General features: G+C 47.9%; 2 protein-coding genes across 2 annotated transcripts; one reads left to right on the plus strand and one right to left on the minus strand.

The window, feature by feature from the left end:
* Positions 1-28: 28 nt before the first annotated feature.
* On the plus strand, positions 29-920 carry LOC4817670 (cytochrome b5). Its single transcript, XM_001357022.4, has one exon. The coding sequence runs from the start codon at positions 195-197 to the stop codon at positions 609-611; it is 417 nt and encodes a 138-aa protein (XP_001357058.2). The 5' UTR covers positions 29-194; the 3' UTR covers positions 612-920.
* A 246-nt stretch (positions 921-1166) lies between these two features.
* Oli (Olig family) lies at positions 1167-3090 on the minus strand. The gene is made up of 3 exons (XM_015180947.2): positions 2712-3090; positions 1639-2243; positions 1167-1577 (listed from the first exon to the last, which is right to left on the minus strand). Exons 2-3 carry the CDS (start codon positions 2217-2219, stop codon positions 1448-1450), a joined length of 711 nt encoding a protein of 236 aa, XP_015036433.1. The 5' UTR covers positions 2220-2243; positions 2712-3090; the 3' UTR covers positions 1167-1447.
* Between the last annotated feature and the right edge of the window lie 11466 nt (positions 3091-14556).

Below are 14556 nucleotides of genomic sequence, written 5' to 3' on the forward strand. Positions count from 1 at the left end.
TTCATTTATAAAACGATTACAATCGTTGGCATGAATGACACTCGACTGCCAGTGGCGACCCAAGACGCAACGAAACTGGACCCCAGGCCCAACCGCTCAAGCAGAACATCCACTCAGACAAGACGGGTTTCGACGGCGACTGCAGAAATCATAGTACCGGGAAAAAAGTGAAAGTGAATCTGTCACGTGGAAAAATGTCGTCGGCGCTGACGAATCTCTTGCAATCTCTGCGCATTGTGCCGCTGGGACACGGCAAAGCCAGCAAGAATGTTGTGGTCGTGGCCACGGAGAAGACGCTGCTCAAGGGAGAGGAGCTGCCGGAGATCGCGCTGGAGGAGGTGGCCCAGCACGACAGCTACGACGACTGCTGGATTGTGATCTACGACCGGGTGTACGACGTCACTCTGTTCCTGCGCGACCACCCCGGCGGTGTCGATGTGATCATGGACCATGCCGGACGCGATGCCACCATTGCCTTCCACGGCACTGGCCATTCCCGGGCTGCCATTGAGCAGATGCGCCAGTTCCTGATCGGGGAGCTACCCGAACCGCAGCGCATCTTTCGAACGAACCACAACAACAGGGTGCTGTCCTCGGGCATACCGGAATAGTGTCAGCCGATCCACCGATCCACCGGTCCACCGATCACTTCACTTCACTTCCTCTTCGATCCACTCGCAATGCCGCCGTCCATCTACGCACATTCCCATACACACTCGCACTACGTTATTTGTATATATATGTATCTCTTAAGAGTATTCTACTTCGTTCCTAAAGCTAATCAGTTTCCAGTCTCGCAATCCGCAAACCGCCTTTGCCTAATCATCGCCTGTCGTTCAGCGAATATTTATATATTTTGTGTGTTTAAATTGTTTTGTCAAGACTTGAAACGGAATTAAGATTAAATTATTGTATTTTAATAGTTATTGTGGTGTTTGAATTTTGATATTTCAATGGGTTAAAGTTTGGGAAGGGAAGCAACCCATCAAACCAGTCAACAGTTGAGGGGACTCTCACAGAAAATGGTAGACAACGCACACGCCCACGCGTGCATCAAATACTGAAAACTCCGCTCATCCGAAAGTGCGGATTGCAGCTACGGACAAGGAATTTCCACACTCTCATGCGCTCAAATTCAAACTTGAGCCAGATGGTATGTGCCACTCTTGAATTATCATGAAATACGTAATACTTTATTTGGTAATGTTCATCTTATGCATACATACTCGTACTCGTATAGTCGTACACTGACATCATAAAAATGCGCACAAAAGAATTGCTTATTAAAGAAATAAATATCACTCAACAGATTCTCACTGGGCTGCTCTGGACAGGAATCTTCTCAACCTCCGTTTCGTCTGACTAGAATTATTTTTTGGCTTTTTCGAATTGACTTAAAAAAATTGCTTGTTCATCGATTGCTTATCAGAAGACGGGAAATACACGTTTAACTGCTGCTGCTGGTGGGCGGCTCGTGGTGGGGTCCCTGGAGCAGGGCCTGCAACTTGGCGGCAGCCGGGAAGGCGCCCAGATCCAGAGGAGCGGATCCGGTGGTGGTCTGTATGTACGCCAGAAGTCTGCAACAGAAGTGGAATGTCATGAGAAACCGAACTTGGGTGGGATTCTATCCCGTCTTACCTTCGCAGCTCCTCGAGGGCATTCTGCTGCATGAGAATGTAGTTCTTGGCCAGCAGCAAGGTGGCGATCTTCGAGAGCTTCCGCACCGACGGCGAGTGGGCGTAGGGAATCACACTCCTCAGCTCGTCCAGGGCATCGTTCAGATCGTGCATCCGCCTGCGCTCCCTGGCATTTATATTCAATCGCACGGTTTTCCCCTGACGGTTCTTCTGCTTGCCCCCGTTCGAGCCACTGCCTCCGGGCCCGCCGCTCGAACCACTCGACAGGGCCACTGTGGTGGTGCCACCGCTGATGGCAGCAATCGCAGCCGCAGTCGGACTCAACGGCTTGTCCGGTCCACTCGGTCCGGGCTTGTTCTCATCCGTTGGTGCTAGGCTCTGCTGCGACATGCCCATTCCCTGGGCGTAGAAGCCCCCCAGACCCACGGAACCCAACGGAGTGCGGCGTCCGGGCACGCTCTGGGGTGGGCTGGCGGTCGGCGCAGGATGTCCTCCACCCAGCATGTTGGCCGTCGGGGGTATTGGCATGTGTCCGTGGTTGGGCAGCCCGGGAAAGCCGAATGGCAGATTCGATGGATCCATTTCTATTTCGTAGATTCTGCAGATCTGAAAGGATAAAGATGGGCCGTCCAGATGAAGGGATGTGAAATGGTTTCAGGGTAGTCACTGCTGTCACAGCAGTTTTGCAGAGTTGCCAGGGTTGTTCAATTGCTGGCAATGGGGGGTGGAAGCTCTGTGGTGGCGTGGCGCCAACTGGCGGCGCTTTAGGGCAAACTAGAGCTTCCCGAAGCTGTTGCCAGGTGGCTTTTCGCTCAAGAGTGAAACATTTGTTTATTTATTGTTGTTTAAATGTTTAACTATATTTTAAACAATTAAAAACATTTCACAAATCTAGACATATATTGCAATAAATAAATAAATATTTATCGCTTAATGTTTAATTAATTTATTCCTCTGTTTATTTCACTTGTTTTTTAATGTTCTCTTGATGGCACACTTTAAGGATTATTTATTTAAATTAACCACCGCACAGACCGAAAAGAAATGCGAATAATATATTAAAAGCGTACGCACCGCAAACAATTTATAATGCGGCTGCCGTGTCAGAGCCGAGGATTCCGATTCCGATTCCGAGTCCGAGTCCGATTCGCTGCGATGCGCGAGTGTGGGGTTCCCGGCAACAACAGACGACCGCGATTTTGTGGTGGTTTATAGCAGTAGTCGCATAACGATTTTCCGATTTTTTTTCTCCTCCATTTTAGCTCCTGCTCTCCTGATTCTGTCGCTGTCGCAGCAGCAGCCTCTGCCTCTGCCTCGGCCAGCGCAGCGCTGACGCAGCGTCGGTGTCGATTATAAATTTGTGCCGGGCTCGGGGCTCCGGGCCTGGTCGTTGGCTGGGTGTTAATCTCCGTCTGTGTGAGAATATTATGAAGCACTATATAAAAATGAAAATGTGGGTCGGGCCTCGGTGTTGACGCCGGTGGTTGACGTTTAGTGGTTGTCCCCTTGTAATGCAGCCTCCTCCCATCCCCCGCCCAATAGTCTCCCAATCCCAATCCCAGTACCAATTCAATGCCGAAACTGTATGAGTCACAGCCAGCAATAGTAGTTGTTGTTGTGGTAGTGGTAGTGGCAGTAGAGTTTTTAATGCTCTCTGAAATAGCAATTTTTCTTGTTGTCCAAGAATTTTTATCGTCGCTCTCCCCTGCCTGTTTGCAACCCTGCTCTGCTCGGCACTTACCTCTCATCCCCGTGTCCATGGGCCCGGGTCCGGGTCTGGGTCCGGGTCCTTTGTCTGTGATTTCAATTTCCATTGAAACTGAATCTAATCACATGCTCGCTGCCTGCTGATCCTTGCCCCGCTGCCTATTCCGATGATGATGATGGCGATGAGGAGGAGAGCAGGGCGACAAAGCCATCGCCTTTGGGGGTTGAACAGGAACAGGCCATAGAGCTCGTAGCTCGTAGCTCGTACATCACAGTACATCTGCATGCCATTCGATGCATCTGTGTGTGGCGGTGGTGCTGCTGCTGCTGCTGCTGCTGGTGGTGGTGTCCTATGTATTTGTTCGAGAGAGAGCTGCCTGGAAATTATGGTATCGCATTGTTCAAAGTTGGAACAATGCCATAAATGGCACATGCCAAATATATTTCGGTGGGTTTTCTCACACGCTTTGAAGGGGTATTGCCTATGAGAGACTTTGTTTGATTTAGCAAAAGAGATCCTAAGGGTTCTGATAGTATTTCGTATGAAAAGTAGTAGGTTTTAGTAGTCAAAAACACACAATTACCACCGATATATGTATATATACTTGTATATATCCTTTAAACTTGAGTTTGAGATTAGTTTTTTCATATTTCATCCACAAGAAAGTGTATTCTACGCTTCGGTGTCACTTTCCATGCTCTTGGCTAGTGCTGGGAGGCCGCAAGAGCGTACCAGAACTTGACTCGATGTTCAATAAGTACCAGAAGCATTAATAAAGTCATTCCTGAAAATATAATCCAGTGAAAGTTTTTTTTCAATCCATGGATTCAGCACTTTTGATGGGATCTATGGGTATAGCTCCCAAATGAACTGCACTTAAGGGTGGTCTGAGCAAAACACATTAGTTTTTCGTCTTGTTAGAGAGCGAAGATAGAGGATTCCCAGAGGAGGCAGAGCATTTACTCAAAGTGGGCTTTCGGGCAGTCCTTTGACCCCCCTCCGCCGTGGCCTTTCGGGCCGCATTAATGTAGGGGAAATTATTGTGTCAGATGTTCGGTGCAGTGGCAGCCGTATGCCATTATTTTCAATAGAATCCGTAATCTGGACAGCCCCTCTAGGCAATGCACCATTCGGTCCGTGATTGTGAGAGTTTTCTCTCTTTATATAGGTCTCTGTTTCTCTCTCTCTCCCTGTCTCTCTCTCTTGGGACTCTCCTCTCCCTTATTGTAATTGTTCCGGGTCTAATTCAGTTTTTATGCAGCATTTACATTGCAATTTACGGGCACCACCCTAGTTTAAACCTCCGCTGCCCCTCGACCGGTCGGTCACCGGAATAATTTCGACTTTCAACCCCGCCGCCGCATCACAGAATAGAAGGAAATGTACAATTTTTGGTTTTTTCATTTTATAGCCACATTTTTATCAATACATATACATATAGATGGTCCTCCTCTGGGTCTGGGCCCGGGTTCGGGCTCGGTGTCCGGGTCCGGGTCCTGGTCCTGGTCCGAGTCCTAGCTCTGTCGCTGGCAATGAGGAATTTCATTATAATTTGCATAATTTATGCGCGACCGTGATTTGCATAATTAAGATTTGTACATTTGTGCATGCCAGTCATCATTAGCTTAGGTTCCGCACTGCGGACCAATTGTAAATGGCCAACACAGGGATTTTTCCTGTCCTGTCATACCTCGTAATCCGGAATGATGGTGCAAGGGTTAATGGGTGGCACGGGGACGATGTCCATGGAATAGAGTCTAAATTGGGGGTTTCGAAAGAGATATATCATGATCGATGGACATTCTTCTGTTCTATATCCTCTTTTGTTAGTTTTTAAAGAATTTCCTAGAATATTCCAATGTATATTAGACTCTGATTCCGCCCCTTTAAAGCTAAGGGTAACTTCCAGTCCATACCCCTTCTCGATCATCGCCCACTTGTTTCTTTAGAGAAAATTACGAATGCAAAAGCCTCGGGGGGAAGCCGAAAACCGAAAACCCCAATTTAATGTTCGGCTATGCAGAAATTAGACAACACCATGGATGGGGATGGGCATGGGGATGGATCCACCACTAACAGCACTCTATGGAGCCATGCGAATCAATCATTAGCATTTTATTGTTGAAAACCCAATTTGGCACATTTATGAGAGTCTTTCTCTGCCCCGCAGCCCGCAGCCCCCTCCCCCCGTAGGATAGTCGATGACTTTGTGGGTTTATGGCTTTCTAACCTTATTATCGATGGGCTTTGGGTCGTCTATTGGCAATATTTATGGCACACCATGACGCTTCCCCTAATGATTCCCTAGCGTATCATTTTCAAGGTAGCAGCTACGTTCCCGGCAATCATTAGAGCCCCGAAACCCATCCAGGCAGACACACACTTCGGCACTCGACAGTCGCATATTTTATTTCGTTATTTTTATTGGCAAACGTCAAGGAAATACAAAAATGTGTCAATTGTACGCTTGGGAAATGTGCCCTGCCGTCTCGTACGAATAAAGATATATTTATGGTTTCCCGCCATTTCAGCCGAAAGTTCTTCGGGTGAAAGTTTGAGCATTTCGTCCGATACTCGTATGTGGGGCAATATTGGATTGCCAGTGGAGTAGAGGGATATTTTGCCTGAGGCTTGTCTCTATGAAACATGGATACCCATATTGGATTGCTATTCATCCAGTCCGTGGATCCCATTCCGTAGATCTGGACTTTCGGAATTATTTGCCTTGTTTTTTGAACAAATATACGAGATGTATAGTGAGTGCTCTTTGCTTTGGAATCGCCTGAAAAGCCCTCCACTTCACACTCTAAATAATTCTAAATGTTATATGGAAAGCATGCCCCGAAACAGGAAACGAAAACCAGGGAAGTGTGTGGGTGCTCCATCCGTAAATTTGATTTCACATTTGATAGGATTTCTCATCCATTAGCCGAACTGAATGGATTGCGTTGAGCTTTTATTGATTACATCTAATGCCCGTCATGCCTCGTACGCGTCCCCGTCCCTCCCGAAAAACAGAAAAAGAACGAATATAATTTCAGACAAAAGGAGAGCGTGCAATATTTTATCAAATTATGCGATGTATGCAGCATCCTCCGCTGCTCCGCTGTTCCGAGGCCTTAACAACACCCCATTGCCAGAAACACCACACCACAACCCACCCATCTCCGTACTTACAATTTATCAGCATCAAATGGAAACCAAACAGTCGCAGGGGGAGGAAGAGGAACGGGAAGGGGAAGGGGAACGGGAAGGGACTGCACTGCATGAGAGGGAGTAAAGCCGGCTACAAAACAACAATAACAGTGCCAGAGCAATACCAATTCGAATTAAAATGCTGCCGATTCGGCGAGAGAACGGGGGAGATGGATATTAAAGCTGTTGCCACACGATGCCTTTTTCACCGATGATTTTTGAGAAGAGAACGTTAGAGTCGCGCAAATACTAAATCCTGCAAATCACTTGGATAAAAACCAATACGAAGTGCCTTCTGTTTGCTCGGAATAGCGGCTCTACGCCTCTGGATGGTCGGAATCTACAGACCCCAATGCTTGATAGAACCTTCCTCCTTTTCCTTAGGTTTAAACATGTCTCAATCCCGTCTTTAGTATATTTCCTGCACAGTTTCTGTAGAGTTAAAACCGATGGCAGTATCCTGGGAACTCAGTATCGAACAGTTTTCGGAATACTAGAATAAGACATCGGTGAAAAAGTCATCGTGTTTGGGCGGATTGAGGATGATTTTGCGAATGCGAGTGCGGATCGGATCGGAGGAGGCTGCAGGGCCACCGCCTACCACCCCAGCATCAGGCGCAAAAGGGGTTGTTTGTCGGCATCGTGTTTGTGCCTTTCTCTGTGTGTGTGTGTGTGTGTGTGCGAGGTTTTTTTTTTGCGCGCGTTGTTGCAAATGGATATGGAATGTTACACAAACAAAAAGCAGAACGACGGCCGTGCAGAGGGAGAGCGGCAGAGTGGAAGTCGAAAAAAGGAAGAAGTTGAATCAGAACCGAACACCAAAAAAAAGTGGGAGGAGAGCGTGAGAGGAAGAAGAGGTAAAAAACAAGTCGAGCGAAAAGAGGCGGTATCCAGACTGTGGGATACCCTGGTATCAGATCTGATTGGGAGTCAACTATAGAACAAAGGGATATAATTTGTATATCAAAGGTATTCGAGGCACCAGTATCATCAGTAAATGCTGAACTTTTACGTTCATTTAATTAATAAATTTAGTAGTTAGTAAATCTCCGATTAAGATAATAGTTAAAAAATATTTAGACACTGACTGCTAACAGCACCAGGATCCATTGTTGCTAAATTTGATTCATTTCAATTTGTATTATAGGTTTTCGCATATCGGAAGATTCTTACGACTTCAAAAATATACATTTTCATGAGCGGGAAAAAAATATACACATATTTCCAAAACAGTTTGGGAATGACACACTATCGTTAGCAAAAAGTTGCGAAAACCGGAGCCCATAAATATGAATTTATTTATTTATTTATTAAATTAAAAATTATCTGTTAATAATGGTAATTAATTACAAAAGGAGGAAAAAAGAGAAGCTAAAAGTTAGTTGAATTTAAGTGATTATAAATATTGCATGCAATTAGTCCAAGGGACACTTCAGGGGATAAGGAATGACAGGGAATGACAGAGCGAATTTTGCCAAAATGTAATCGTAAAAATTAACGAAAACCGGAGCAAAATATGATACTGGTTATACAATATTGGGGTACATAGAAATTGTAATAATAATTGGCTTCAAGTGGATTTTTAGCTTAAATATTCTTATATTAGATATTTTTTTGCCTAAGGTTGAGGCCTAAACGAGCATATAAGATAAACGAGTGTACTCCGTGAAGAACAATTGGTCTATTACTCTGAATATCTTCGTTCTGGCTGTACATCTAAGGGAATAAAATAAGCCCTGATCTTCGATAGGACCGATAATCAGGCGGAGTATGAGCCTTGGTTCTGCCTCTGGTTCCACCAAAAAACAAATATCAGATTTGACATCGGAAACACTTCATTGTTGAGCACATCAGACCCCACGGATACGGGGTACACAGATAGCAGGCACGGAATACCACGCAAAGGACAGCCAATGCAACCAGGAACAAGGCGAAAACAAAGGGCCAAACTTTGACACGACAGAGGGTGGGCGGGCGGTCGGACAGGGTTTCAGGTCGGGCGGCTAGATGGACGCAACAATGCCAAGTACAGCTCGATAAATGCCGGCTGAGTCAGCTCTCGGTCCCTGGTCCCTGGTCTCTGGTCTCTGGCCTGGACCGTGCTGGACCACTCGCACCCCCGGTGTATGCGCCACCACTGATGCCGAGGACGATGATGATGATGTTGATGCCCCTTGGTGCGTTTTGGGATTATGCTTCGTTTTCGGCTTGGCACACGCATTTTTGATTGTGCCCCCGGTACCGAAAAGGTCGCTCCATGGACTGCAATTACAGTTCGTACTCTCGCATTGCCCAGGTAACGGCCAAAGCCACGGCCAAAGTCATTCGATATGCGTACTCCTCCAACCCCGATGATCACCCGAGACGGAGCGGAGACGGAGCGGAGGCCCCTCTCTGGCTGAAAGTCAACTTTTGTTCGGTTCCTGTTGCTGATTTTGATGAATTATGCACTCGCCGAGCTCTGGTGCCCGTGTGGCTGTTGTCGATGTCGCCTCCGGAATGACAGACAGTCCACAGTCTCTCCTGCAGCGAATGGCTCTGCCCTGGCTTTAATGATGTGTCCTTATTTCTAATGCTTTCAACACAGTACGTACACGGCCCTGGGCTCCATCCAGCGGCCGCAGAGATTGGCCATCGCCTTAGGTGTGGTTCAGAGCGTGCGGGAGCTCTGAACAATGTATCCACACGTATAGTGGTGGGATGTTTGTTGGGAAACCCAAGGGAATTAAGTTTCGGGATGTTCCAGCAATTGGAAACTACCAGATTTCGCTCTCTTCTTTGGAATATCCAGAGAGAGGACCACCAATAAAGTCAGCAATCCACTTACACCGACTAACCATCTAACAACCCAGGGGAACCCTCTGAAATCTCTCCGAAATTGCCTTAAATCCTGCTCAAAGCCGTTCCCGTTTAAAACTCTGCTACCCATCTAATAGTGGACTCGCCATCCGGCCACTAGCCCGCTGGGATTCGCGTTAGTGACGCCCACAACATCCATTAATGGCCAGCAGGCCAGATGCAAGACGTGCGATGTGGCAGGGGCCAGAGCCAGGGCCAGGGCCAGGGATTCATAACAAATTGTTGCGCTGATGTTGATTAGACTTAGTGCGAAACCACCCGACAGGCCTGCCCCCGCCCCCCCCGCCGTGGACCAACCACCGCGAGAGCTACATTGGAAAACCGGGAACAGGGCGGAGGTGTGCTGTGGTGTCCGGAACATCAGTCACATCTTCAATTGAATCGAATGGACGTGTGACGGGGGGAGACGCCGCCTCAAATTTTGTTTAGTTTTCCTTTTTCGCTGTTAATGACGGATTGTGCGTTTCTCAGCGTTTCCCCAAATGGAATTTTGATTGTATCCGCCTACGTGCCACAGGACTCCCTGCACAGCCCCTGGGCCCCTGGCCTGGGCATCCATCTTGGGCTAGTTCAATGTTAAATGTGTCACGTCGGCAATTATTTGGCCACATGAGGCATTTCTTGTGGAAAGGGAACGGGGGGGGGCGATGAGAAGACATCAAAATAATTTTGGCATTTATGCCCAATTTTCTGGGCGGGGGTGGGGAGGCTGGCTAGGGTTCCATTTTTGCATTTTGGATGATTCTCGTTCTCATTTATTTTATTGTGCAGTCGAGCGCATAAAATGTGCAATAATAAATGCTGACTGCCGACCAGCAACCGGCGACCGGCGACGACTTTGTCCTGCTCCTCCCTGGGACTTAAAACTTTATGTGCATATAACATCCTTTTTTTTTTGTGTGTGTTTGTCCTCATCCTTCTGCGGAGCCCTGAGCCTGGGAACGGACGGTCGGTGGGTCGGTCGGATGGTTGGATGGGTTTGGTTCGGTTTGGTCGCTGGCAGCCATCGTTAACATCATCAGTGAAGCAGTCAAATGCTAATAGCTGCCATTTCCTGCAGGTCCAGCATTGGAGCTGGGGGTGGAGCTGGGGATGGAGCTGGGGGTGGAGTGGAACCAGGAGCGTTCTGGAAAATTATGCGCACAAGCGAAGTTGCGCTTCTCTCTCTACCGCCAGTATTTATGTATATTCCCCTTTCCCTGCTCCCCGCTCTCTGTGTGCTTTTCTCGGTTCACTCAGTTCGTTTGTGCCATCCCCGCTGATTATGCTTTGGCGAAAAAGGAAAGAAACGAAGGGACGAGAGCGAATAATGAAACGAAGGAAAGAATGATGAAAGATATGGGCAAAGGGAGGGGGAAAGTATATGAAAATGTTGCATTTTCATTGTAAGTCGGTGAAAGGAAGGGCATTTACATTTTAGAATATGCAGCAGATTAAAACAGGAAGCTGCAGGAGCTGCAGGACCTTTAAGAACCGCAGACTCAAGCAAGCGGAATATTTTTGAATGTCAAATGAGCTTAAAGATAGCGAATCGTAGATTCAAACAGCTTCGAATATGGTTACAACAATCTTCCTCTTAGAGAACACCCTCCTGGCCTCGAGGAACACTTCAACTCCAATCCAGACTTGGCCGCAAACAAATTGTTTGGTTAACCACAAAACCAAATGAAATTCCAGTGACACAAATGACAAAAGCACGAGGCACGAGGCACGAGGCTCGAGTCACCAAGAAGTTTCCTGCAGCAAGAAACAATCATAATAGCCAGACTTTTGGCATTATACTGTATGTCAGTGATAAATTTAACAAAACCGAATGCCGGCGCTGGGCGAAAGTCTTCAAGCAATAAAGAAATTCCACAAATCATTATGACACAACCGCAAAATACGAAACCCGAGGAAAACTTTCTGACAGCCAGAGAGAGGGAAAGAGAGGGGATAAGGAGATGTGATGCCAACTTCAGTGAGGCAAAATTGAAGAAAAATAAGTTTTGGCGAGGGGGGATACCTCCACCACCCACCACCCACCTCCACCACCCACCTCCCACCTCCTCCTCTCTCTTCTGTGCTTCTTCTGTGCTCTGTTTTGCCATCCTGGCCGGGTCTTTCACTGTCGTTCTTTGACAGCGTCAAATAAATTGAATCAAATGAGGAACGAACAAAGATGCCGGGCAGCATTTTGCAAGACGGAGAGCCAACTTTGCATGCGTCGAAACTCAATTCTAATTAACATAAATTTCCACAAATGAATGTCAACCGCAAGTGGCAGCTACAGCCGCGCCGAAGCCCAAAAAATGAGGGAAGAAAGAAACGATGGGGAGTCCTCAAACTTCGAAACAGACACTCACGTACTCAAGCAACTTGTAATTTAATTTATGTAGCGTTTCAACTTTTTCGGCAGTCATAAGTTAAGCTGGCTCCGGATCCATCCGTGGTCTCAGCACCCCCCGGCACCCCGCACCCCGCACCCAACAGGTGTGGAGGGACTTGGCTAAGAGTGCGCTTAGGACGGAGCAAAGACTTGTCCCGGCACGTGTGTGGAAAATGCCAAGAACCCTGTCATGGGTGTGGCAAACCCGCCCACAGCTTCCGGCTGCCCCCCCTTGCTCCTGTGGCTGCCCCTTGTCCCGCACTGTCTGTGTGTGCGTGTGTGTGTGCGTGTCTGTGCCCCCCAGTTCTGTTGTCTGTTGCTGCCAGAAGCTACTAATGAGCTCCACAACAAGCACAAATATTATTCGAGACGAATTTATGCATGCAGCGAGGGAGAGTGGAAGCAACTTCGTTTGACTCAAAGGCAGAGGCCCAGAAGGGGTATGCCCACTTTCTTGGCCAGTTTGTAACGCCTTGAAGTTCCACGAGAATACAGGACTCTGAAGCACAGCCCAGTCCCAGCCGAGTCCTCAAATGGCAGGGCATTCATCTCTCGGTTTCCATCTCTGGGTCTTGGACATTTTTGTTTCTCCATTTGCTTTGTTCCTGGGGCAAAAGTTGCCGGAAACGGAAATGGCATTTTGTGTTCTTGTGCAATTTGGACGAAGAAAGCGGACAAGCGGGGTGGAGCGGGGGGGCCAGACCCAAAAAGTTGACTTAACTTTTCACTTGAAGTTACCGAATAAACTTTAAATGAAGAAGGAGTTGGAGCCGCCACAGCCACGGCGAAGGACGCGATGCAGCGATGCAGATGCACATGGCCCGGGGACCGGGGTTCGGGGTCCGTCCTCCATTGCTAAGGAAAAGCCGAGCGGAGGTAACAAATTTGCCAGCGGTTGTCAGGACCAGGGGCGGCCACAGACAACCGGCGGGGCGGGGGGAACAGGCGGCGGCCTCCGGACGATAACGGAGCGGCGCATGTCAGGATCAGGATGCGCGCCGCGGATGTCGACAGCGATATGCAAATTAGATACAAATAATAGTGAAAAAAAAAATGAAAAAATGGAAAGGAACGCAGTGCCGGCGCAATGTAAATGGAAAACAAAATAAATTCCACTCAAATCCCTGCACGTAGCAGGGTCCCCGGGTCCGAGGGCTGTACAGGATCGAGAAGGGTGCTTTCCCAATAATAAAGGGGTGCATTCGGAGTGCGGGGTGCGGGGTGCGGGGAGGGGTGGTGCGGCCGCCATTTGATATGCGCAGCGTCATAAATAATGTTCAGCATTTAATTTCATTTCCATTTTACGATATGATATTCAGGGATATTCAGGGAGTCCTCGCATGCCTGCTCCGCAGTCCGCACAAAATTGACAGAATGGAAAGTGTAATAAAATTTCAAATTTGTATTTTACTTTCGCCGAAAGTTTGCCGCCAAACGGTGGGTAGCATTTGATTTTACGATTTCTAGGGAGTGCCCCCCCCCCCCCCCCTCACTCCAGCGACTATTTATTGATTTTAAATTGAAAAAGTTTTGCCTAATTGAAGGATATATTTACATAATCGTTTGCCTCACTCTAAATAATCATCTCTTGCCTGAAACCTAACGAAATAAAGCGATTCCCAAGGACTTACAAATGAGTCGCTTAAGAGGTGGTGGGGGGGGGGGGGTGTACTTGTCCCAGATGCGATATATCGCTGCCAGAGAAGCGATAATATATTGCTTTTCCTTATTAACATCGGACTTAATCCAATTGAAAGCCGAAGCCCGAAAAGAATCAATCAAGTCGGCTCTGCCCCCCGCAGAGCCATTCAAGGGATATTTTGAGGACAAATCCTGGTGCATGCACCACCACGGCCCGGCCGGGAGATAACAAAGTTCATTTACAAATGATCCCCCGCACAATGGGCCCAAAGACAAACTGCAGCTGCAGAGATGTAGATAGAGACGCACGAGGGCCGCTCCAAGGCAACTAATTTAAATGAAATGCATTAACAATGGACCGACAGGGCAGGGTAGGGGCAGGGAGGGATGGGTGGTGAAAGGCTTAAACCTAATACTACCCGTAACTTGCAATGCAACAGCAACAGCACCGGAGATTTGCATGTCTGCGTGTAGGTATACTCGCATCCATTTATTGATTGATGGAGATGTGAGTGCTGGCTGTCCGTCCTGGTGCGTGGGCAGCATGCAACAAAGCCAAGGACTAGACCACACCTTCGACTTTGGCAATAAACGTAGAAAAGCCTCCAGCTTAGCTGCAGTCACCCAGGCGAGAGGGCTTCCCATCCAACCATCCATCCATCCATCCATCTGCCACACACGAGAATACATATATCTCTCATATTGCCAGTTGCCAGGCACCGCATTGCATTCGAGTGTGTGTTTGTTGACTGTTTGTTGTTCCCGTGTGCGGCATGACTTGCTTAGCCATTGGTGATTTATGTCATTGTATGGACCATGCTGATGAAAAGCGCCCAGTCTCCAGTCTCCAGGTCCCAGCCTCCTGCTGGCCCCTGCTTTCCACCTGCCCTGCCTGGCTGTCTGTCTGTCTGTCTATCTGTCAGTCCTACTGTGCGACCGACTGTCTGTCTCTCTGTTAGGCATGCCTGCCTTGCTGGCTCAAATTATTATTGCCAAGTGCACTCGGGCGTATACGCAATGCTTTTTTCCACTTGAGCATGCCAGTTGCAAATACAAAAACAATGCTTTTTCCATCACCAGTCCTTCCCAAGTGGGGTATGCTTTGTATTTCTAAGCGGCTTGCCCCAGTACTTTCTTGACCGACACCT

Source organism: Drosophila pseudoobscura, chromosome 4 (assembly GCF_009870125.1).
Source record: "Drosophila pseudoobscura strain MV-25-SWS-2005 chromosome 4, UCI_Dpse_MV25, whole genome shotgun sequence".
NCBI classification, from domain to species: Eukaryota; Metazoa; Arthropoda; class Insecta; order Diptera; family Drosophilidae; genus Drosophila; species Drosophila pseudoobscura.

Bases quoted from the DNA above. Each gene is read 5' to 3' on its own strand.
- LOC4817670 (XM_001357022.4), top strand. From the start codon at position 195: ATGTCGTCGGCGCTGACGAATCTCTTGCAATCTCTGCGCATTGTGCCG.
- Oli (XM_015180947.2), bottom strand. From the start codon at position 2,219: ATGGATCCATCGAATCTGCCATTCGGCTTTCCCGGGCTGCCCAACCAC. The intron at 1,578-1,638 runs GTAAGACGGGAT...CTTCTGTTGCAG, and splicing joins GCCCTCGAGGAGCTGCGAAG to ACTTCTGGCGTACATACAGA.